This window comes from Colletotrichum siamense, assembly GCF_013390195.1.
Source record: "Colletotrichum siamense strain Cg363 chromosome Unknown KSG_Cg363_contig05, whole genome shotgun sequence".
In the NCBI taxonomy this organism is placed as follows: Eukaryota; Fungi; Ascomycota; class Sordariomycetes; order Glomerellales; family Glomerellaceae; genus Colletotrichum; species Colletotrichum siamense.
Window position 1 is genome coordinate 5,137,990 of NW_023501018.1, and position 22,745 is coordinate 5,160,734.

At 57.4% G+C, this 22,745-nt stretch overlaps 9 protein-coding genes across 9 annotated transcripts; 4 read left to right on the plus strand and 5 right to left on the minus strand.

Moving 5' to 3' along the window:
* Positions 1 to 27: 27 nt before the first annotated feature.
* On the minus strand, positions 28 to 631 carry CGCS363_v008940 (putative 37S ribosomal protein S12; the record flags this gene model as incomplete). The annotated part of the gene is made up of 2 exons (XM_036640789.1): positions 28 to 399; positions 470 to 631. 2 exons carry the CDS (start codon positions 629 to 631, stop codon positions 28 to 30), a joined length of 534 nt encoding a protein of 177 aa, XP_036494306.1.
* An 834-nt stretch (positions 632 to 1,465) lies between these two features.
* On the plus strand, positions 1,466 to 2,934 carry CGCS363_v008941 (Short/branched chain specific acyl-CoA dehydrogenase; the record flags this gene model as incomplete). Its single annotated transcript, XM_036640790.1, has 3 exons — positions 1,466 to 1,578; positions 1,654 to 2,514; positions 2,568 to 2,934. 3 exons carry the CDS (start codon positions 1,466 to 1,468, stop codon positions 2,932 to 2,934), a joined length of 1,341 nt encoding a protein of 446 aa, XP_036494305.1.
* A 4,600-nt stretch (positions 2,935 to 7,534) lies between these two features.
* Positions 7,535 to 11,272, plus strand: CGCS363_v008942 (Protein kinase C-like; the record flags this gene model as incomplete). The annotated part of the gene is made up of 6 exons (XM_036640791.1): positions 7,535 to 7,994; positions 8,044 to 8,310; positions 8,371 to 10,453; positions 10,502 to 10,703; positions 10,756 to 11,161; positions 11,211 to 11,272. The coding sequence occupies 6 exons, from the start codon at positions 7,535 to 7,537 to the stop codon at positions 11,270 to 11,272; spliced, it is 3,480 nt and encodes a 1,159-aa protein (XP_036494836.1).
* A 497-nt stretch (positions 11,273 to 11,769) lies between these two features.
* Positions 11,770 to 13,152, minus strand: CGCS363_v008943 (Sensitive to high expression protein 9-like protein; the record flags this gene model as incomplete). The annotated part of the gene is made up of 1 exon (XM_036640792.1): positions 11,770 to 13,152. One exon carries the CDS (start codon positions 13,150 to 13,152, stop codon positions 11,770 to 11,772), a length of 1,383 nt encoding a protein of 460 aa, XP_036494834.1.
* Positions 13,153 to 14,201: 1,049 nt separating this feature from the next.
* Positions 14,202 to 15,047, plus strand: ptf1-1 (Pdp3-interacting factor 1; the record flags this gene model as incomplete). The annotated part of the gene is made up of 2 exons (XM_036640793.1): positions 14,202 to 14,835; positions 14,908 to 15,047. 2 exons carry the CDS (start codon positions 14,202 to 14,204, stop codon positions 15,045 to 15,047), a joined length of 774 nt encoding a protein of 257 aa, XP_036494310.1.
* Positions 15,048 to 15,423: 376 nt separating this feature from the next.
* On the minus strand, positions 15,424 to 16,997 carry CGCS363_v008945 (Bypass of stop codon protein 6; the record flags this gene model as incomplete). The annotated part of the gene is made up of 2 exons (XM_036640794.1): positions 15,424 to 16,522; positions 16,579 to 16,997. The coding sequence occupies 2 exons, from the start codon at positions 16,995 to 16,997 to the stop codon at positions 15,424 to 15,426; spliced, it is 1,518 nt and encodes a 505-aa protein (XP_036494309.1).
* Positions 16,998 to 18,184: 1,187 nt separating this feature from the next.
* Positions 18,185 to 18,642, plus strand: CGCS363_v008946 (S1-like domain-containing protein; the record flags this gene model as incomplete). Its single annotated transcript, XM_036640795.1, has 2 exons — positions 18,185 to 18,489; positions 18,543 to 18,642. The coding sequence occupies 2 exons, from the start codon at positions 18,185 to 18,187 to the stop codon at positions 18,640 to 18,642; spliced, it is 405 nt and encodes a 134-aa protein (XP_036494308.1).
* A 39-nt stretch (positions 18,643 to 18,681) lies between these two features.
* Positions 18,682 to 20,085, minus strand: alg-3 (Dol-P-Man:Man(5)GlcNAc(2)-PP-Dol alpha-1,3-mannosyltransferase; the record flags this gene model as incomplete). Its single annotated transcript, XM_036640796.1, has 3 exons — positions 18,682 to 19,575; positions 19,629 to 19,873; positions 19,935 to 20,085. 3 exons carry the CDS (start codon positions 20,083 to 20,085, stop codon positions 18,682 to 18,684), a joined length of 1,290 nt encoding a protein of 429 aa, XP_036494307.1.
* Positions 20,086 to 20,357: 272 nt separating this feature from the next.
* On the minus strand, positions 20,358 to 21,642 carry OXDA-1 (D-amino-acid oxidase; the record flags this gene model as incomplete). The annotated part of the gene is made up of 4 exons (XM_036640797.1): positions 20,358 to 21,226; positions 21,279 to 21,376; positions 21,431 to 21,568; positions 21,617 to 21,642. The coding sequence occupies 4 exons, from the start codon at positions 21,640 to 21,642 to the stop codon at positions 20,358 to 20,360; spliced, it is 1,131 nt and encodes a 376-aa protein (XP_036494403.1).
* Positions 21,643 to 22,745: the final 1,103 nt, after the last annotated feature.

Sequence of the window (22,745 nt, forward strand, 5' to 3'; positions counted from 1 at the left end):
CTATCCGTCTCCGCCTCACGTATCCGTCTAGCCGACAGTAGCCTTCTTGGGCTTCATGGTTCCGTACTTGGAACGAGAGGTGGTTCGGCTACCAACACCACCGAGATCGAGAGCGCCACGGACAAGGTGGTATCGCACACCGGGACAATCCTGACTGCGGCCACCGCGGACGAGGACGACACTGTGCTGCTGGATGTTGTGACCCTCGCCGGGGATATATGCGGTAATGTGACGACCGTTGGAGAGGCGGACACGAGCGGTCTTTCGCTGGCCGGAGTTGGGCTTCTTCGGGCGGACAATACCGACTCTGAGGCATACGCCCTTCATGGCGGGAGCGTTCATCTCGGACAGGGCGGGGGAGACAGTGTGACGAGCGCGCTTGCCCTTCTTGTGGCAGCCCTGGTGATAGTTTGTTAGCAAATTTCCGTCATCTAGAAACATGCTGGTGTTCGCGAGAGGGAGGACGAACACGCAAGACCTGGTTGACGGTGGCATTCTGGATGGGTGTCGAGGAGAAGGAGCGGATCATCGGTGTCGTCTTCGGCATCGATGTGAGGAATGAGGCGGCGCGGGGGAAGGTCGCTGGCCTTATCGCCGGGGCGAAGAGAGACCTGAGAAGTGTGCTGGCCATGGCGGACAACTGCGTATCGAACTGGCGGCACCCAATTGCTGTCTCCTCAACCGAAGCTCGTCGCGATGCGCCTATGTCGCCCTGGCTCAACCGTCGCTGGGAATTTTCCTGCTTAGGTAATACTCTCCGGAGACTCTAGTCCAGGTTGAGAACCTCAGGCACAAAGTCCACCGGCGCTCCGTCCCCCGGACCCACCCCTTCGGCCATCTTGACCCGCCCCTTGCACCGAACGCGGACCGGATTCCACCTCGTCTGGATCACATGCCTCCGCCCATGTCCAATCCCAAACGCGCTTTGGGGAAGATCCTGACGTAAGCCGCCGCCAAAATGTGGGTGAACCCCGGCTTTTCAGACGTTTACTGCGCCGTCGGCTCTCCCCAGGGGCCCTTGGCCCCCCAGCCTGGGGGGGCAAGCTCCCCGCTGCGGGATGGATATCCTCGGCTGAAGCGGGCGCTGTGTCTGTTCGCCAACCGCCAGGTGCCGTGGCTGCGAATGGCTTTGAGGTTCACGGCCTAGTCGGTACACATCTTTGACTCTATTTTCCACTCGCCCCCCCTTCCCCTTTGGCTTATTTGGTTTCCCAAATTTGCTTACTCTCTATCGCCTCATCTCAGGTTCACCGTTCGGCGCCAATTGACCAATACAAGTCCGGGCGCTTTCCCTCTACGCATCACCACCGCACGGTCACCGACGGAGCATAAGTACCAGAGCACCTCCGGCGATCTTACGATCACCCGCCCTGTCAAGAGTTTTCGATCCTCCTTTCTTTCTTCTGGACTTGCCGTTGCTGGGGCAATTTGTAGTTCGCGTTTTCTCTACAGTCTCTCTGTAATCATGTCGTCGATCGCAAGGGCTCTCCGCCCTGCCATGAGGGGAAGCCGTGGTGTTGCCGCGCTGGCGAGGGCGAGGAATTGCACTCCGGGCCGGACATTCTCGCCACTCCAGCAGTAAGTGGCCGATGTAGACAACCATGAAAGAAGAATGTCTTGCGGAGCAACGGACTGACATGAGCGCTCGTATAGAACCATCAGACCCCTTTCCACCACGCAGCGCCGCCGTAATGCCGACCACCTCGACATCACCGACATCCCGCCGACCCCCATTACCCACCTTTCCGAGGTCGAGGCCGCCATGGCCGAGACCGTCAGCAAGTTCGCCAACGACGTGATCGCGCCCAAGGTCCGCGAGATGGACGAGGCCGAGAACATGGACCCGACCATTGTTGAGCAGCTCTTCGAGCAGGGCCTGATGGGCGTCGAGATCCCCGAGGAGTTTGGCGGCGCGGGCATGAACTTCACCAGCGCCATCATCGGCATCGAGGAGCTCGCGCGCGTCGACCCCAGCGTCAGCGTCATGGTCGACGTCCACAACACCCTCGTCAACACCGCCATCATCAAGTGGGGTAGCAGCCAGCTGCAGAAGCGCTTCCTGCCCAAGCTCGCCACCAACACCGTCGGCAGCTTCTGCCTCAGCGAGCCCGTCAGCGGCTCTGACGCGTTCGCGCTCGCGACCAAGGCCACCGAGACGGAGAGCGGGTACAAGATCAACGGCTCCAAGATGTGGATCACCAACTCCATGGAGGCCGACTTCTTCATCGTCTTTGCGAACCTGGACCCTGCCAAGGGGTACAAGGGTATCACCGCTTTCATTGTCGAGAAGGACACCAAGGGCTTCTCGATTGCGAAGAAGGAGAAGAAGCTCGGTATCAGGGCCAGCAGCACCTGCGTCATCAACTTTGATGATGTCGAGATCCCCAAGGAGAACCTCCTCGGTGAGAAGGGCCATGGATACAAGTACGCCATCGGACTCCTGAACGAGGGCCGTATCGGTATCGCCGCTCAGATGACAGGTCTGGCTCTCGGCTCTTGGGAGAACGCCGTCAAGTAAGTTTCCCGCCAACTTCTGCCCGCCAGTGACTCCATACTTACACCGCCAGGTACGTCTGGAACGACCGCAAGCAGTTCGGCCAGCTCGTCGGCGAGTTCCAGGGCATGCAGCACCAGATCGCGCAGTCGTACACCGAGATCGCCGCCGCGCGCGCCCTGGTGTACAACGCTGCCCGCAAGAAGGAGGCCGGCGAGAACTTCGTCATGGACGCCGCCATGGCCAAGCTGTACGCGTCCCAGGTCGCGCAGCGCGTGTCTGGTCTGGCGATCGAGTGGATGGGTGGCATGGGCTTCGTCCGCGACGGGCCCGCCGAGAAGTTCTGGCGTGACAGCAAGATCGGCGCCATCTACGAGGGCACGAGCAACATCCAGCTCAACACTATTGCCAAGCTGCTGCAGAAGGATTACACTTCTTAAAGGAATTTCAATGGTGCCATGGCGAAGTTTGGGCTTGTAGGTTATTAGACGGTAGTTAAAAGCGACACGATTCGGTGTTGGGTGTCGATTGCTTTTTAAATCATATCCTGTTAGCTCATTGATTCTCTGGACAACCTGTGTGTATGATATCGTGTCGATGTTATTGGTGGGTTGTATGTGCAGGTTGGGTTGCCCAAGTCGCAATCGTGGTTTGCCTCATGAAATGACATGGTGCGTGAAATGGGAGGCAGCAATAACTATGGTGAACGTTTGACAACGCTATTTGATGTTGCCACGTTCACTGGAGCAAAGATCAAGACAGCAGGTCTGGGAGAGAAATGCACTTGGACGGCTTCGATAACACGCTAGATGAATAAGTGGAATCATGGGAGAAAATAAAGAAGAAGAAGGGACAAGATGACAGCTGGACTCGCGGGTCCAATCCTGGATCCCCAGGTGGTTTACACTGGTTTCAATAAGGTATTTGAACTCTCCCGAGTTTAAATAGTATGGATCGTGTAAAGTAATATTTTATGGTCAGAGGGGTGTGATGTGATTAATTTGGCGGATGCCAGATCAAACTTCAGAGGCGACAGAAGCACGTCAAAAACCTTGATTATTTGGTCGTCAGTATGTTCAGAATGTTTTGATCAATGAAGAACGAGACATATATTGGTAGAATGTCAAATAGCGATCAAAAAGACACATTTTTATTCGCATTCAGGACACGGCGAGACGCGTGCGTTCTTAGCCCAGGTTCGAAAATACCAGACGAAAGCCATGCCACAACTCAGACTCAGACGAGGCTCTCCAATTGATTGTTGATCGAAAATTTCCAGTGATGATTGGGAGGCAAGATCGATCAATGCTGCAAAAACACGTTATCACCAACAAGCTTCAGCACGCTAAATCTCAGATCAAATACTGATCTCAAGCCACCCTTTCAAAAGTAGGACGACCTCAATAGAAGCCCATGAAAGCCGACGCTTTTTCATCCCGACTGTCCGGGTGGCTTAGACGTTGACCGCTGGACGGGACGCACTACCGGCATAAGCTCGACGACGTACATGCGTCCCGTTGCGGAAAGCCCGCTTGGCAGGCAACGTACATCAGATCAGATCGAAAAAAGTGCACAGACACAGACCCCATCGCCGAATTTCTAGGGAAACGTTGCGAAGCAGGACTTTTATGCGATGGCAGATGAGCCGGCCGTGATGTGATCGGCTGCGTCGTATGTTGAGGCTATAAAAAGGATACAATGTGATCGATCCCTGGTTCAGCTATGCGTGCACGTTGCGAGAGCGAGAGGATGATGAACGGCTTGCGCCGCAATTATGAGGCGCGATGACGGAATCACTTTGCTTTCTCCGAAGGCAAGGTAGCATTCCCACGTTGGCGTCGAGTTCCGCGGGTTGCAGATAAGGGAAGACAGAAGCAAGCCCGGGTTGGGTTGGGTTTGGGCGGGCCGGCGGTGGAGGGGAGGACCATGAACGGCGACTGGTGGGGTCGAAACGGTTCCGCGACGGCGCTGGGCTCTTTTTGGGGAGCGGTCGTTGACTGGACTGGCCCTTTTGCTGAGGCGCGGTTACGCTGCGATTTGTTCTTGCTGCTGAGCTTGAGAGCATGAACAGAGCCATGTTCAAACACTCGGGCCAGGCATTGAACCGCAGGTTGTCATTGTTTGGGCTGAAGGGGACGGCGATCTTTGGCTGTGGTGAGGGCTAGGTTTGTTTCAAGTAAACGTTACACAGCTGGGCATGAACTGAACAATAAGTGCGGTCAATAGATGCTCTCGTGTTGATGTCCGGCACAGCTGAAGATGGCTTAGTCGATGGCATATGTCGTTTAGCGTCCACTCTGGGCTCCCGAAGAGAGCAGGTAGGTAGCTTCGCTGGTAAAAAGCTCGTATTCTAAACGCGTGGTTTGTGTTCGTTTGTGACGGAGCGGGAGTCCATAGGGCGGGATCTGGGGAGGAGTCGCCGTCGGTGTGGCGCGGAAAGGCCGGCCGGCAGCTGCTGGGGCGGGGGGCACTTTTTAGTGAGACCTTTTCGTCGGCAGTGCAGGTGTCAGCCGGGGATGACGGACGGCGAACGACAATCACGAGGGGAAGAGTGGAAGCTGTGGCGCTGTGGCGGCCTTTTAGAACGGTTGGGGAGGGAGTCGTGGTGTTGAGTGACCATCTGGCAGATGCAACGGCACGGACGATGCTGAGCAAGATAAGAGACATTGAACAGAGAGGGTAAACTGCTTTGACATGTGCGGTTTCGTGGGATGGGTCGGGTTCTTGAAATGAAGGCCGGCCGGTTCACAGGCGGCCGTTGCAGAGTGACGGCGCATGGTGACGGCGAGTACGACGGAGGGATTGCGATTGGTAGAGGCGCTACTGCGGTAGGGAAGCAGCTAGACGGGAGGAACGGGAAACTTAGGGCTGCAGCAGGAGCAGCATCATCAGATCATAGAGAGAGTTGTAGGTGGGTGAATCGAGTGATGGTGCACACAGCAGAAAGCAGCTCCAACGAGGATTGGCCATGCTTAAACTGGGTCTCTGAAAACTCCCCGAACATAACCTAGGTAGAGGCAGAAGCTGGCTGGCTGGCAGCTGGGCAGTGGGCACTGGAGCTGGGCTGCAGGCTTCGGTTGTTGTGGTGAATCTGGTTTGTTTGTGGTGGTGAGTGCGAATGTGATGAGGAGGGTGAGAGAGGGCCGGACGGACGAGTGAGGTGTGATGAAGGCGCTATTGGTGGGTAGGTAGGCTGCACCAGGTGGGATCAGTTGGTTTCCGTCCAGTCATATTCGCCAGTACCCAGGGAGAGGTATCCGTTCTCAAGACAAGGTACCGGGTTGATGTTTCTTTGGGGTTGAGAGCAGCAGTTTTGGCGGAGGTAGCTGTCCGCGAGAAGGGGATCTGTAACTTGTCATACCTGAGATGCGAGAGCTCCAGGAGCAGCCTGTGTGCCTGTCCATGGTGTACGGGAAACTCATCGCTATGCAGTACTGCAAAGCTGGGAATATGTCATGTCTGGCTTTGTTAACAGGATGATTGGCGTGGGCAGTGAGTCTTCTTCACCGTGGTGAAACAGCGCAAAAAGTCCTACCTAGGATTTGGTCGCCCCACGTCCGGCGCAGGACTTTTTTTTATTTTTTCCGCCGTGGGTTTCTGCAAGGCGCCGCCACAATTGATTGATTTGATTGAGCGGCGGCCAAACGAATGAGTGAGACAGGGACCAGCGACGGGAACAAGGCGAATGAATGAACGAGGAGCCTGGAGGGGCCTGGGACCTCGTCTCCAGCTGGGGTTGAGCCTTGGTGCCCTATGGATACGAATACAGGCCGTCTGCGTGTGTGTCTACGCGGTGAAGATTGGGGGAGAATGACTGATGTGTTGATGTGCAGTACCCGCTACCAATGCTTCCAGGGCACGAGTTGGGCATCACCAGGTCCCCATGTGGAAGCAGATGGAAAGTGATGTCGGGTGTCTGTAGTTGGCGGTCTGATGCGATGCATGCACGAAATACCTTACAGAAGAAAGAAAGGAAGGAAAAATCTGTCGGTACTGCTGGATGCTCTGCAGCAGCCTGCTCCCACATGCTAATGAGGTGATATCACACTGGATAGGTAGGTAGTAGGACAGAAGACCAGCGCGTCCAAAAAAGGCGGTAGTAATTGAAATAATCGTCCGAATCATGGGTTAGCTCGCCTGCCATCTTCACATCGAGTTACAGAGTTGCTTCGTCCGCCGGGGCGCTTTCGTAACACCCCTCCATTTCGCCGTCGTCCCCCTCCAGAGTCTTCGGTACGTACTCTTTGGCATCAAAGGACTGATACGTCAGAGGTACATGGTCTTCGCAGTGTTCCCCGCCAAAACAGCAGGAGGACCAAGTCACTATTCGTTCCCCTCCTCATGCCCAAGGCAGTAGGACCTCACCAGCCCAGCACGTCCTCCACCATCCACCACCACCACCATCTGCCACCACCACCACCACCACCAGCGAGCGACCCCTCCCGACCTGGGAACAAACCCCCCCGTCGTGTGTCCTGCTCCAAAACCCACTGACGACATCTTTTAACCAACTCATCCCGCCTGCGGAAAACAACACCACTCCTCAGGGCCGGTCGCACCCAACCGAATCTCTGTCGTGATAGTCCGCAAACACCGACCTCCGACAGACCGATCTCGACGTCCAGGTCGTGCCAAACCCGCCAGGCCTGCCCGAGCCTTAACTGAGGTGCCCCCCTCTCCCCTCCCCGACGCCGAACCCCCGGTATCCATAACAGAACATCTGCACCTCCACCTCCAGAGCCAGACCTGGCCTTATCCCCTCAGCCTTAGACAGCTGCTTCGTCTCGTGCTGCCGTCGCCGCGTCGTACCTATTGCTACCATACCTAAGCTGCCGCACATTCTTCGCCCCGGGCGAATGACTACAGTTCTAGCATCGGCAGCACCACCATCATCATCACTTCTCCCGACGGTCGCCACCTCGCGCCGCCGCATCTTCACCCCAACAATCCATACCCAACACACACACCACACCAACACCACCACAGCACACCACATATTTCTTCCCCCGCGCGTGGAGTCGCGCACCCCCACCGCCCAACATGAACGAAGAAGACGCCATCCAGAACATCCTCAAGAAGATTGAGCGCGAAAAGGCGCTGCTTAATGCCGCCAATGCTATGCGTGCGCAGACAAACAACGAGGCCGTCCGATCTCGACTCGACTCGCAGATGCGCGATGGCCGACGAAACCTGCAGTTCTTCGAAGAGAAGCTCCGCGAGGCTCAGATGCGTCGCGGTATGGACGGCATGTCCCTCGGATCTCCCTCCGACAGACCTCTCAGCGGCGATGTCGAGGACGCGCCCCCTCCACCGCCAAAGGACGCCTCTGGGCAGTGGACAGACCGTAGCGGCTACGGCCAAGGCAACGCAGTTTCTGGCGGCAACGTCCAGTTCAGCCAAATCGGCGGCCACTCCGACTTGATGCCTCCCCGCCATCCTTACGCCCCTCCCGGCCCGTCGTCTTCTATCCCGAAGCCGCGTCCTAACTTTACAAAGCTCGGTTCGTCTGCGCCGACACTGTCCCAAACTTCGCCGCTGACTCTCTCTAGACCTCATCAAATATGATACCCCCTACCTCGGCCCCCGTATTCAGCTCATGCTGTCCCAGATCCAGTTCAAGCTTAATGTGGAGGAGCAGTACCTCAAGGGCGTTGAAAAGATGGTTCAGCTGTACGGCATGGAGGGCGACCGCAAAAGCAGAGCGGATGCGGCCGCTCGCAGGGTCGAGAGCAAGCAAAAGATTCTCTTGCTTAAGCAGGCCATGAAACGTTACGAGGAACTTCACATTGACATGGACACTGCTGATAGTCCCGACGGTATGTTGAAGCGGGCAAATGGTGCTGCCTACTGTATAGGTGACTAACACCGCTTCACAGATGACTCCATCAATATGCCTAACCTTCGAAAGCCCCTCAGTGGCCAGCTCACCATCCGCGTCGGACAGATCAAAGACGTCGACCACGCTAGTATGAGCCGCTTCTCTCGCGGTCCGGAGACTTTTATTGCCGTCAAGGTTGAGGACAACGTCGTTGCGCGCACGAGGGTCACCAGAACAGACAAGTGGGAGGCCGAGTACCACACGATTGACGTAGACAAGGCCAACGAGATCGAACTTACCGTCTACGACAAGCCCGCCGAGCATGCTATTCCCATCGGCATGCTTTGGGTACGAATTTCCGATATCGTAGAGGAAATGAGAAGGAAGAAGATCGAGGCCGAGATTACCAACTCTGGATGGGTTTCTGCCGATAGAATGGGAGCGCCGCCGCCGCAGTTCCCCATGAACCCTGGTCAGTCGCAGCAGTCGTTTGGAGCCGGTGCACCTCCACCATCGCCGGGTGCCCCGCAAGGAGGAGCCGCCCCTGGCCCGATGCCCATGCAGGCGATCCCCCAACAGCCCATCGACGGCTGGTTCAACCTCGAGCCGGCCGGCCAGATTCAACTTTCCCTGGGCTTCCTCAAGCAAAACAAGGACCGCCGCCCCCTCGACCTGCAGGGATTGGGCAGAAAGGGTGCCGTTCGTCAGCGCAAGGAGGAGGTGCACGAGATGTACGGTCACAAGTTCGTCCAGCACCAGTTCTACAACATCATGCGCTGCGCCCTTTGCGGAGACTTCCTCAAGTACTCGGCTGGCATGCAGTGCGAGGACTGCAAGTACACTTGCCACACCAAGTGCTACAGCAGCGTCGTTACCAAGTGCATTAGTAAGAGCAATGCTGAGACGGATCCGGACGAGGAGAAGATCAACCACCGCATCCCACACAGGTTCCAGGCCTTCTCCAACATGACGGCCAACTGGTGCTGCCACTGTGGTTACATTCTGCCCTTTGGAAAGAAGAATTGCCGAAAATGCGCGGAATGTGGCCTTACTGCCCACTCTGCTTGTGTCCACCTTGTCCCTGACTTCTGCGGCATGTCGATGGCGGTGGCTAACCAGATTCTGGAGGGTATCAAGTCGACCCGCATGATCAACAAGAACAAGACTTCGTCTTCTCTCAGCGACCGCACGCTTAGGAAGCAGCCCACAAGCCCGACAAGCACTCTGAGCTCCCCGCCCCATAGTGCCACCCAGCCACCATACGCTCAAGGCTCCCCTGAGGCTACGGAGGCTGCCAAGATCATGTACCAACAGCAGTCTCCTCCTGGCCAAAGACCCCACCCCGACCGCACGTCCTCTAGCTCTGCCGCGGCGGCAGCGGCGACGGCTGCAATGAGCGGATCAATGGGCCAGCAGAAGCCTCAGTCTCAAGATTATGGACGCTATGGACCAAGTGGTGGGTATGGATCACCCCACGATCAAGGGCCGGAAGATCCCTACGGCCAACAGCGCAAGTACAACCCGGCGGACTACGCCAATGTCAACACCTACTCCCAGCAGCCTCCTGTGCAGCAACAACCTCAACGCCCTGTTCAGCAGCAGCAGCAGCAACCGCCTCCTCAGCAGTACTCCCAACCGCCTCCTCAACAGCCGCAGCAGCAGCAGCAGATGTACCAGCAGCCGCCTCAGCAGCCCCCTGTCTCTTCGCCTAAGTTGCAAGAGGCACCGCAGCTGTCGCCTATTACGCCTGGCGGAGTGCCGAGCGCCGGACGCAAGCCGTTGCCCTCCGCCACCGACCCGGGCACTGGCCAGCGCATTGGCCTTGACCACTTCAACTTCCTTGCTGTGCTGGGTAAGGGTAACTTCGGAAAGGTCATGCTTGCGGAGACGAAGCGATCCAAGAGGTTGTATGCCATTAAGGTGCTGAAGAAGGAGTTCATTATTGAGAACGATGAAGTGGAAAGCATAAGGAGTGAGAAGCGAGTCTTCCTGATTGCTAACCGCGAGAGACATCCGTTCTTGACCAACCTCCACGCTTGTTTCCAGACCGAGACTCGTGTCTACTTCGTCATGGAGTACATTAGTGGTGGTGATCTCATGCTTCACATTCAGCGCGGCCAATTTGGCACCAAGCGAGCTCAGTATGTCAATCGCGTCTCTTCACATTAGATTTTGCTAACGATGCACAGGTTCTACGCCGCGGAAGTCTGCTTGGCACTCAAGTACTTCCACGAGAACGGTGTCATTTACCGTGACTTGAAGCTCGACAACATCCTGTTGACGTTGGACGGACACATCAAGATTGCCGATTACGGTCTTTGCAAGGAGGACATGTGGTTTGGTTCCACTACTAGCACGTTCTGTGGTACCCCTGAATTCATGGCTCCCGAGGTTTGTTTTTGCTTCTCTTGATTACAACATCTTCCTTGCTGACCCCGTCTAGATTCTGCTTGACAAGAAGTACGGCCGCGCTGTGGATTGGTGGGCATTTGGTGTCCTGATCTACCAGATGCTTCTTCAGCAGTCACCATTCCGTGGTGAGGATGAGGACGAGATTTATGATGCCATTCTGGCTGATGAGCCTCTGTACCCCATTCACATGCCTAGGGACTCCGTCTCCATCCTGCAGAAGCTCCTCACTCGTGAGCCTGATCAGCGCCTGGGCAGCGGCCCTACGGACGCTCAGGAGATCATGAACCAGCCGTTCTTTAGGAACATCAACTGGGATGACATCTACCACAAGCGTGTTGCGCCGCCTTTCATGCCTCAGATCAAGAGCGCCACAGATACCAGTAACTTCGATTCTGAGTTTACGAGTGTCACGCCCGTCTTGACTCCTGTCCAATCAGGTAAGTTTTCTATTCTTCTGCGCGGAGTGGTGCGACTAACAAAATGCAGTCCTCTCGCAAGCCATGCAAGAAGAATTCCGTGGCTTCTCTTACACCGCCGATTTTGACTGAAGAACCAAGAATGACGAAAAGCTGGAGCTGATGAGGTGACGGGATCACGATGCCGACGTGAACATAGGGGAAATACCAGCAGACATGGCCGAGCGTTCTAGGATACCCAGCGCCGTGTGCGCGCCAGGACCCGGCGACATCAGTCTATGTTTGCATAGAGACGCTGCGCGTCGCCAGGCAGTGACGACGAGGGCGCAGATGAGAAAACGAAGCGACGTGACGTGACGGGTGGACACAACATACGGAGAACAAAAGCAAAAGGTGTTCGTTCGCTACGTGAACATTGAAAGCGATTTGTCGGATTACGGTTAGAGTCTATATCTGTAAGGTATTGGACCCCAGCGCAGCTTGTTTAATAGACCCAGCCTTCAGTGGTTACACCTAAATGAAGAGCACCGTGATTAGGTTTTGTGTATGTGGGGGTGTCGTGAGGTTGTCCTCGTGCTCTATATGGTATCATATTGTACAGTGTTATATACAACCCTAGGGAGGCGCGTCTATGTTCTACGCAGGAGGAGGAGCGCCAGACCGCCGGCGACTGTGGCACCGGCGGCAGCACCCTCGAGAGCGAGAATGGAAGCATCACGCATGCGCAAGTCGATACGGCGCTCCGAGTACAGATCCTCCAGCCGCGTCCTCCAAAACGCAGCGTCGGAAAGCGTCCTCCACAGCGCGGGGTCGGACAAGTACTCTTTCCACGTCCTGGAGTCCGTCGTCTCCTTTTCCAGGCCCTTAAGAGCGCTAGCCACCTCTCTATCGAGTTCGTCCTGCACCGCGGGCTCCTCGACCTTGGCGGCGAGGACTTCCTCGGGAGCAAAAGCGGGCTCGTCGACAGGCGCAGCGGCAGGCTCGTCCCGCTGTTGCGCCAAGGACGCTCTCAAACTCGCCAGCTCGGCCGTCACGCCCTCCAACACGGTCTTCTCCTGCTCGACGACGCCGCGGACGAGGCGTTTCCTCTTCCACGGCTCGGCGACGAACTGCAGCACGAGGAAGAGGAGGACGTTGACGCCCATGAGGCCCCAGGTGCCCCAGGTGGAGGCGCGGCGGATGCGGTCGGACCAGATCTGCTCCTCGTGGTAGCGCTTGAGGATACCCGCGTTGAGCTGCTGGCCGAGGGCCTGCTCGGCGTGTTCGGCGTCGGTGAGGGCCTCGGAGGCGGCGACGACCTCCTGCTCGAGCTCGTGGTCGGTGCGGTAGAGCTGGGTGAAGCGTTCGAGGTCGGAGGGCGACCAGGTCTCCTTGCGGGCGAGGAGGGTGGTGACCTCGCGCTGGGTGGTGGCGCGCTTGGCGTTTGTGGTCTTGTAGGTGTGGCGGGCGGTGCGGACTTGGTCCTGGGCGGCGGCGAGGCGGGCCTCGAGGAGGGTGTTTTGGTGCTTGATGGCCTCGATGGGGGCGTAGCCGGTGAGGGCGTTGAGGGTGGTGGAGGCGGTTAGGAGGCGGGTTTGGGCGGTGTCCATGAGGCGGGAGAGCTTCTCGAGGAGGGCGGGCGGGAGGGCGGTGTAGATTTTGGAGGCCACGTCGGGGAGGGGGTTGTGGGCTGCATTTTTGTCGTTGGAGGAGGAGGTTGAGGTTGAAGATGTCTTGGGGGTTGTTGCGTCGTCGGGAGGTGAAGCCGATGTGGAAGCTGTGGTGGAGCTAGAGCTCGGGTCTGCGCTCGGGGACGACGGGGAGCTTGGGTCGCTCGTTGGGGAAGCTTGCTTTATTTCTTCCTTGGTCGCGGAGGAGCTCGGCGGGGGAGGAGGAGGAGGGAATGGCGGGATGGAGGAGTAGAGGCGTCGTGCCGGGAGGGCTGCGGCGGGCCATCTTGCGAGGGCTGCGGTGGTGTGCAGGCCGATGCGGGCGTGGAGGAGCCGCGACGCCGGCCGGGCGATGGGGTGCATCTTTGCTCTCTCTCTCTCTCCCGGTCGTTATCGACTTGCAACCTTGTCGGAGGGACCCAATTGGCGGTGGTTTCGACGCCGGGTGGTGATTGTGGGAAGGGCCGAGCACGGGGGAGGGTCGGGACACCGGGCGACGGGACGACAGAGACAAAGTTTGGACGGTAGTGGTGGTGGTCGAGGTGGACGAGGTGGTGGTGGTGGTGCGGCGGCGGCGGGTTTCTGCCGGAGGACAGCTCAATTGGTGGGCCAGAGGGAAAGGTGTCTCACCGCCTGTCGGATTTGGGGGAGGAGGTTGCTCGGGCCGGTGCCGGGGCTAGCGGTTGGGGCCTGGACAGAAGGGCGAAGAATGCCCGAGACGGAGGGGCAGCGGCGGTACGTACACTGCGTAGAGAAGAAATTTACGGCACGTGTGGTGGGGGTCTGCTGCCACTGGGGGGTTGTCTTACGGCGGCTTTCAGGGGATAAGATCTTGGTGAGACCGCACTCCAGGGTCCTCCTCGTGGACTCGATACGGGGACGGAGGGGGGCCGATGTCGTCACTGGCGGGATGCTCTTTGGCTTTTTCCTCGTCCGCCTTGACGGCGCCGGAAGCTGAGTCTTTTTTTTTTTTGGACCTGACCTGGTTGGATGGATTGGCTCAACAGTATCTGGACAGGATTAACATGGTCTGCACGGGTAGCAAACACACATGGAATAGGATGCATGGATTTGTTGGCGGCAAAGGCTGCAGATAGAACAGAAAATTGATACCTAACAATTCCTTTTCCCATCCCAAGTTCGAAAACTGCATGTCCGGGCGGCTCCTTGGTATTACCTCGTCCCGTATATAAAGCCATTCATACATCTTTTGTCTCTAGGACAACTTCTCTGACCCACTCTCTTGCTACTTTCAACCTCGACTACCTACCTTAGGCTGTCCATCCTGCGTGCCCCTCCCCCTCCTTTGATCTCACCTAGATCTCAAATCCCAATCTCACATCTCACTCATCTACACTCTTTCTCACAACTTTCATACCTAACTCCACCGAAACCCCCATACCACCGACAAGATGGGCTCCCAAGTCACCGACACGCCGGCCCTGGCCACGAACCCCAAGTTCATCTTCTTCACCGACTTCGACGGCACAATCACCCTCGAGGACTCCAACGACTACATGACGGACAACGTCGGCTTCGGCTACGAGAAGCGCCGCGACGGCAACCTCGCCGTGCTCGAGGGCCACAAGCACTTCCGCGACGCCTTCCGCGAGATGATGGAGAGCATCCCCCTGCCCTTCGACCAGTGCATCGACCTGCTCAAGAAGAACGTCAAGCTCGACCCCGTCTTCAAGGAGTTCTACTTCTGGGCAAAGGAGCAGAACATCCCCGTCGTCATCATCTCCGGCGGCATGCGCCCCATCATCCGCGCCCTGCTCATCCAGTGGCTCGGCGAGGAGGAGGTCGACGCCAACATCCAGATCGTGAGCAACCAGGTCGCGCCCCGCGAGGGGAAGAGCATCAATGAGCCGCACGGCTGGCAGATTGTCTACCACGACGACAGCATCCACGGCCACGACAAGTCGATTGAGTTGCGCAAGTACTCGTCCCTTCCCGACCGCCCCGTCATGTTCTACGCCGGCGACGGAGTCTCCGATCTGTCTGCCGCCCGCGAGACGGATCTGCTCTTTGCCAAGCGCGGCAAGGGTGAGTTTATTCCTTTTTTTGCCGTCTTTGTCAACTGGACTCGGGACGAACCAAGCTAACCAACAAACGCAGACCTCGTCTCGTGGTGCGAGAAAGAGAATGTCTCTTTTGTCACCTTCAACGACTTTTCCGACATTCTGGACACCGTCAAGCAGATTGTCGACGGCAAGGTCAGCGTCAAGGACGCTGCGCGCGGCCGTATTCACCACTAGAAAGATTTCTCTAGATGCCAGGTACCAACCATGTGGGATAGACATACAGCGGATATATGAGCTTGGGACGTTTCTTACGATAGAGATAGACATGAACGGCGCTGCCGTGGACGGCGTTAACAATGATATTTTGGTTTTCGGATTCCCGCAGCCACGTATTGTCTCGTGGTCCCTGATTCTATGAATTTTCGTCCTTCTCATCCAAAATGCAGATCGCCAACCAAACTCCGACCGATGTTCAATCATCAGACCCAGTTTTACCACTTAGACATCCCAAACAGGGCATTCCGCCACGGCGGCTCATTTGTCCCGACTTTTGGGACGCAGGCTACTCAACAACACATGCCCAGACATCTCATGCCATCATGCTGCTGACCTACTCACTCCGCTTGCGGGCGTGCGGGATCCCGTACCAAGACGCCATCATCACGGCAAACAGACCGATGGCGATGGGGTGCAACACCCACGTCCCAGCAGCCTGTGCCAGAATACCCGTCGTGAACGGCGCCACCGCACCGCCAGAGCTGCCAAAAGCACTAATCACACCCATTCCGCTGACTCGCTCCTGCCTCGTCATACCTCTCATGAAGACCGCAGCCGCGCAGGGGTAGATGGGCCCCAGCAGTAGTCCGACGATGGCCACCGACACCGCGGGGCCGACGACGTTGGGGACCCACCAGACCAGCACCTGGAACACCGCCGCGCCGACGATAGCGAGGACGACGAAGAGCTTCTCGCCGACGCGGTGGGCGGGGTGGGACAGCAGGAACCGGCCGAGGGTGATGCCGGCCCAGAAGCCGGCCGTGACGTAGCCGACGGCGTCCGGGTCGCCGTTGCGCACCGCGATGAGGAAGGAGATGACCCAGCCCGAGATGGACACCTCGGCGCCCTGGTAGGCGAATATGAAAAGGGCGCCGAGGAGGACGATGCGCATCTTGAGGGCGGAGAACATGGCGAGCAGCTGGGTCGCCGAGGTGGTGTCTGCGTCTGACCTGGTCTGTTGCTGGGAGAGCGGCAGGTCCTTTTCGTAGTGCCAGAAGGACCAGGTCGCGAAGACGCCGTTGAAGGCGGCGAGGCCCAGGGTAATGAAGTAGTACGTGCTCCAGCTCGCGTGGGCGCCCGTGACGAGCGCGGTGGCCATCAGCGGCCCGATGGTGCCGCCCAGACCGTAGGCGCCGTGGAGGAAGCCCAGGGCGGTGGTGGCGTTGCGGAGGGAGCCGCAGAAGACGTTGTTGATGGCGAGGTTGAGGGACATGCCGAAGCCGATCATGAAGAAGGAGACGACTATCACCGGGAATGGTGCCAGGACGAGGATGGGCACGTAAGCGAGGGTGATTAGGGACTGGGCGACGGCGAGGAGGCGGGCGCGGCCGAGCTTTGCGCGGAGGGACTCGAGAAAGACGGCGCCGAAGATGAAGCCGAAGGCGTTGCCTATGAAGATGAGAGACACGATGGCGTAGCCGATATTGTAATGCCTGTCTTTGTTAGCAGCTGTCGTGATGAACGTGAAGGATGGGTAGGGGTTGTGTACTTCTCCATGTACGGAATCAGAGCACCCGGAGCGCTGTCGTTGAGACCGTTGCCGAGATTGATGAGGCAGGCGGCTGCTAGACGGAAGCGGTTCATGTAGGGATCTGTGATGCTTGGGAGGGACTCGATGGCGACGGGAGTCGACGGGCGTGACATCTCGAGGTCGCTGCCCGAGGTCGTCGGTGTGCGGCACGGTGATTGGGCTCGGGAGGGTGCCGTGCTGCCCCTTGGGCTCTTTTTGCCTGCGTTTGCATTCTTGGTGTCGATACGCTGGAGCTCAATCGAGGCGTCCTCGCGATGAGGAGATCCCGGGTATGTTCGAGGAACAGCTTCGGCGGGCGCGGCGGGGAGGAGGGGAGGGTCGTTGTCTCGGTCGCGGGACTCGACCTCGACGAGAGTCTTGAACATGGCGGCCTCCATTGCGGAATGGAAAGACTAGACTTCTAGTCTATACAAATTCATGAAGATTATCTACGGAAAAAATGAGAAAGCCATGATAAAGGGAAATTGGTTGGGGCTAGTTATCTTATATAAGAGAAGAGTAGGTGGGCTGTCAGCTGTGCTTAACAATTAAGCACCACTCCATCCCACACAGATCAGGCGAGAATGGGGAAAAGATAGAGTCACAGAAATGTCACGATGGTGGTGGCGTCCGTGGATCTGATCCTTGACGTTTCTGGCTCGTCTGGCAAGCGTCGTGTACCGAGAGGTAGGCGTTCGCACTATCTTGAGCCTATGGGCGGCAGGCGCATGCAGGGTTCACTGGGTGCAGATGGAGACCTCCTTCTCCACCGGGCGCGGGAGAACTCAAGAAAAATTTGAGAAGCATGTGGCCGTAGGCAGTGGCTGGCTAGGTCTAGCCTCTCACATCGTGAGTTGTGACGGGATGGGCTTCTCGTCTAGTGGTTGCGTGATGGGGGACGAACGGGCGGATTGCTGGAGCCAGAGGACGAGACGGTGTGAAAGCAATGGAAGACATGCAGACGTTGTCCGGGCAAGTTCCGGTTGGCAATTGACCCGTCTGAGAGACACCAGAGCTGTTTGCTTGACGCTGTGTCACGGGCGGCGTTGATAAGACTTGACTGGACAAAGGTGAGCACTACTTTGGTTGGGACCTGAGATGGAGGGGAGTGAAGCCGGGGGGAGCTCTGGAGACCACCGGGGGCGGAAACTGAATTGCGAGAAAGCGGGTCCGAGATGAGCTTTGGAAGCTTTAGGCGGAGTATGTCCGCCTTTACAGGTCCGGATCGTGATGTAAGGCGCCGGTGATCTCTAGATCGATGTAAAGGGTGGTGGCCCAGCTGGTCGGATTTCCTCATGGGGTAACTTTTTCAACTGTTGTGTTTTTGCAAGGAATTGTCTAGCTTCGAGGAGGAAGCTCCGGTGACTTGATGTAGCCCAGGTGCCCAGCAATGTCCCTGCTGTCCATCAGCGCTAGCGGAACTCGGGCCTGCCCCGCGCCAAACCCCCAATTGACCAAAATTACCTTACCCCACCACGCCACCAAAAAAAAGTTGTCGAGTCTGATTTCCTTCGAGAATAATCCCCCACCTCCGGATACAGCCTCGCCATTCTTTCCCTGGTAGCCTCGCCAACCCCAAAACACAATGGCACGCACGAAACGAACTGCCCAAGCCGCGGCTGAGGAGACCTTGAACCCTCCCGACACCCTCGAGAAGAACCAGGCCATCGTGCGCGTCATCAAGGCCGAGGGCAACAACCTATACAACTGCGAGCTGCCCAACAAGAAGGACCTCGTTCTCGAACTGGCCCAGCGTTTCCGCAACACCATCTGGATCAAGCGCGGCGGGTATGTGCTGGCGGAGCGGTACGACGAGGCAGACGGTCGGGTGATGGGCGAGATCATTAACGTCGTCCGCGATGAGAAGGCCTGGCGCAAGCAGCCCTACTGGTATGTTGACCTGTTCTTCCGCCATACTCCGTGGCCATTGCTAACGAGACCAGGCCCAAGGAGTTTGCCAAGACCAGGTACGAAGACGAAGAAGACGAGAGCGATTCCAACGTCGGCAAGATGCCGCCATCCGACTCCGAAGACGAGTATTGATTTGCAAGCGACCTGACGACTCATGATATCCCACACACTTCACTGCTCCTTCTCCTCCACTTTCTCCTCCGGCTTGCCCTCGCTCGCCGCCGCAAACCACGCCGCGACAGCGGTGACTGCCATGACGCCGACCACAACCTGCGAGCTCGCATCCGTGCTGGGATACACATTCCACGCCCACTCTTGCGCCGCCCACAGCGCGTATACCAGAACGACGGGAAGGCCGCTGCGCCAGAGGAGGTACGGCGTCGACCAGGCTAGATAGGCGTAGAACTGGTAATGCAGAGACCTGGCGAAGAGCAGACCCAACACGTTGGCCGAGAGGATCGTCGTGAGAACGTAGTGCGGCGTCACCCGGCTGGCCACCTGTCTCTCCTCCAACCCTGCAAACGGCGACTTGCCCTGCAGCATAGGGGCCACGAGCGACGAGAGCGGGCGCTGGGCAGGGTTGAGCCAGCGGGTGGCGATGAAGAGGACCAACCCCGCGACATGTAGACCTAGAAGCGCAATCGAGAATGGCTTGCTCAGGAACGTCTCCTCTCCCACGAAGCGCCAGTTGACCGTCCACTTGAAGAAGAACTGCCGCGACAGCTCGAAGGCGCGGCCGAGATAGCCCTTGGCGTTGTCGGCCACGAACGGAACAGCGATGACGATTTGTAGCTGTACCATGATCCATGCCGCGCGCAGACTGCCTCCGAACCCGCGACCGAGGAAGAGTATGACGCCCACGGCGGGCAGGACGAGGAGAAGCGACATTTTGATGCCGAGGCCCCAGCTATAGAGGATCGCGCCGGGCGTCCAGAGGCGTTTCTGGAAGAAGTAGATGGCAAGCCAGAGGAAGAGGGTCGCGAAACAGTCGTTGAAGCATCGGAGGACGAAGACGCTATGGAGGCGCTTGGAGAGGATAAGGAGGGGGAAGATGTATGGCGGGACCTGTGAAAAAGACGTTAGCTTTGTATAGCGATTGGAGGAGGATGCGATTGTACCTTTGCTTTCCAGTAGCAAGCCATGACAACCGCAAGAGTAGCCAAGTAAAGAATGGCAAACAGCTGCTGCGCCAAGAAGATGTCCTTTCCCTCGTCGGTGAGGTAGTAGAGTCCCGTGTACGTGTAGACGTGGGCGGCCGGGTAGACGAGGGGGCCGGTGCCGCCCTTGATCTTGGTGTAGTCGCGCTCGCCGGAGACGAACTGAGCCACCTGCTCCATGTACGCCACCCAGTCGATTTCCGTGTCTGAAAACTCCAAGTCAGCTACCAGAAGCCCCTTCGCTGGTGGAGGGCAAATGTGGCTAACATGGGACTTTCCAGATGATCAGCCCGCAGAGGACCGCGTCGAGCGCGAGGAGCAGTGGTGGGATGGCCTTGGAAAGCGCATGGCGGCCGTTTGCAATGTCGAGTACCAAGCGCGTCGCTTGGACATGGACTGGGAGCGTGGTGTCGGCCATGGTGCAGCTTCGGGAGCTGTGGAAGTGTTGGTGGTGAGGCTTGGTGATAGACAGGGGAGCTTCTGAAAGCTGTCGCGAACTGCAGGTACGACCCACTGTGCGGGCATCCTGAGTTGCACAATTCGTACTGTCAAAGCCTACAGGCAGTAAAAGGAGAGAATCTCGGCTAGCTGCCTCAAAGACGCAGCTGAATTATTTTTCTATCATAGAATATCATGCCCAATATATCCAGAAAACAAATAAAAGGAAGAGAAAAAGTAAACACCACTTGTCTACAACTTCGCCGGCCGGTCCCATGAGAAGAGCTTCGGCTCATTCGCCAGCTTCTCGCCCTTCTCCATCCTGATCTGGTTCACCAACTCAACAACACCCTCCGCAGTGCCGTACGATCCCTGGTATCCCCAGCCAGCGTGGCCGTAGTCGTGGACAATCGGCGTGCCATCCTCAAAAGTCTTGGTGTCAATCTCGATCCTGACGCCGCCCTCGCGGTACGGCCTCAGTCCGACGCCGTGACGAATGATGCTCAGCGCCTCGATGCCCTTGCCGCCCGTCAGGGCAGGGCACAGGTCGACGGCGCGCTTCATGATCCTCACCGCAATGTTGGGGTCCGGGTTCGCGTCCCAGTTATCCTTGTCGTAGGTGCCGCCCAGGATCGTGCCGCCGCCGTTGGCGCGAGTCATCATGTAGCACACCTCCGTCGGGCCGTCGTCGGTGCCGGAGATGGTGGCCATGGGCTCGATCTCGTTGCGCACGACGACGACCTGCCCGCGCGCGGGGCGCACCGTCTTGTCCTCGACGCCGCCCAGCTTGCACGCCAGCAGGCCTGAGGCGTTGACGATGATGTCGGCGGGGTTGCCCGTGTGGTGCAGGCCCTTGAGCTCGCGGATGTGCGCGATGACGCCGCGCTTGAAGACGACGCCGTTCTTGCGACACTCGCCGATCAGCCAGGGCAGGTAGAGCGCTGTGTTGATGCAGACGGAGGTGAAAATGCAGCCCGAGTGGGCGTTTTCGGGGAGCTCGTCCTGGCGCAGCTCGCGGAAGTCTGGCATCATGTCGCGGTACCAGGGGTCCACGGAGTAGAGAGCGTCGTAGGGGTTGCCGCCGGCCTCAATGTCCTTCTTGCGGCGGTATACAATTGACTCTGGACTGTGTTAGTATGAACGTGACATGCTGTAAATGATCAAGTAACTCACTTTGAAAGTGAATGCCGGCCTCGGGCACCTCAGCGGCCAGGCGCTTGATCTCGGGCCATGTCCTCCTCTCCCATCTGTTGTCGGAGGCGGGTGCCATGCTGGAGGTTGGCGGTCAGTGTCATATGTCTGATAACGTGATATCGAAGACTCACGGCAAGACGTTGGCTCCAGCCCACGGAGATGTGTATTCAATGTCATAGTCGCCGGGCATGTGCTTGGCGATGACAGTCACGGAGTTGGCTTTGCTCTTGGACAAGAGCAGGGCGGCAGTGAGGCCGGACACGCCAGCGCTGAGGACGGTCAGTGTGTAAACGAGCTCGAAACTGGAGGAAACTCACCCAAGAACAACGATGTGGTTCGTCATCTTTTGCTTTTTGTGATGAGCAGATACTGTCGTTGCCTTGAGAGTTGCAATACGCGTAAATACCCGAGGTGTGACTCAAATGACTTATATCCTTGAGTAGACTGTATGCGGTGAAGTCAAGAAAGTTATTTCTGATTAGTAGATGCTTCCGATAGGACTTCGACACACTCGGCTTTAAACAACTTTGATCGGGTTTGACCGGTTCAGGCTCGGGTCTCCTCTACCCTTTTAATACACCGCAAAACGATTGATACGGGCGGACACTAGCTACGCCTTTGCGTGATTTGCTGCATGCACCATCGTGCCATGTTTATCGAAATCGGTCGCGCAGGGTGTCTGGAGGCTGGGGCGTCCCTTCCCGCGGGCAAGCAGCCCCGCGGTACCGGGGCGAAAACCGGCGCGAGGCCCAGCGCCAAAACGGCCATTGGAATTGACTCACCCCCGGCCCAGCTGCGGAACTGAGCCCGCCCGATCCCGATAAAGGCCGTTGTTGTCTCTCTTTCGGCCTGCGCTGGCGCCATTGTCAACGCCTTGCGGTGACATGGTCTGGAGTCGTTCAATTGAGCCAATCCCTGTCAATCAAAGGCGTGGGCAACTGCGGTCAGATGAGGTCATTGGGCTCAGGTAAGTCAAGTATACGTAAATCGAGAGGTACCACCGCTTATGCACGTCTTTTGGCTGCCTCTAAATTTATAACCCCAATTCATCTCACGATTCAAGATCTGTAGTAACGTTTGGCGGATAGTTGCTGTGTCGAGCCGCACCTGCTGAAGCTTGATAGCTCGCGTTGGAACCAGTAATTGGCCAGTCATGTCAGCCGAATTATGTCACAATTTCTGCTATGAATTAGGTTGTTGGTTGAAGTCGCAAACCAAAGCACACTCTGTCATGGTTGAGCGCCCCCTAGCCTGCGCCAAGCTGTACAGATAATTGGAACCATCAGCGTGATCAAATGTGTGGAAAACATGACCGCGGCTTGGAAAATGAGACTAGGTAATGTGCAAATTTATTGCGGTGGTATCTATTGCCGTAACGCGCTCAGCGTGGAGCCCTGTCTTCTGGCTGCTTTTGGTGCCTTCCTCCATCCAAAACCGACTTGCATG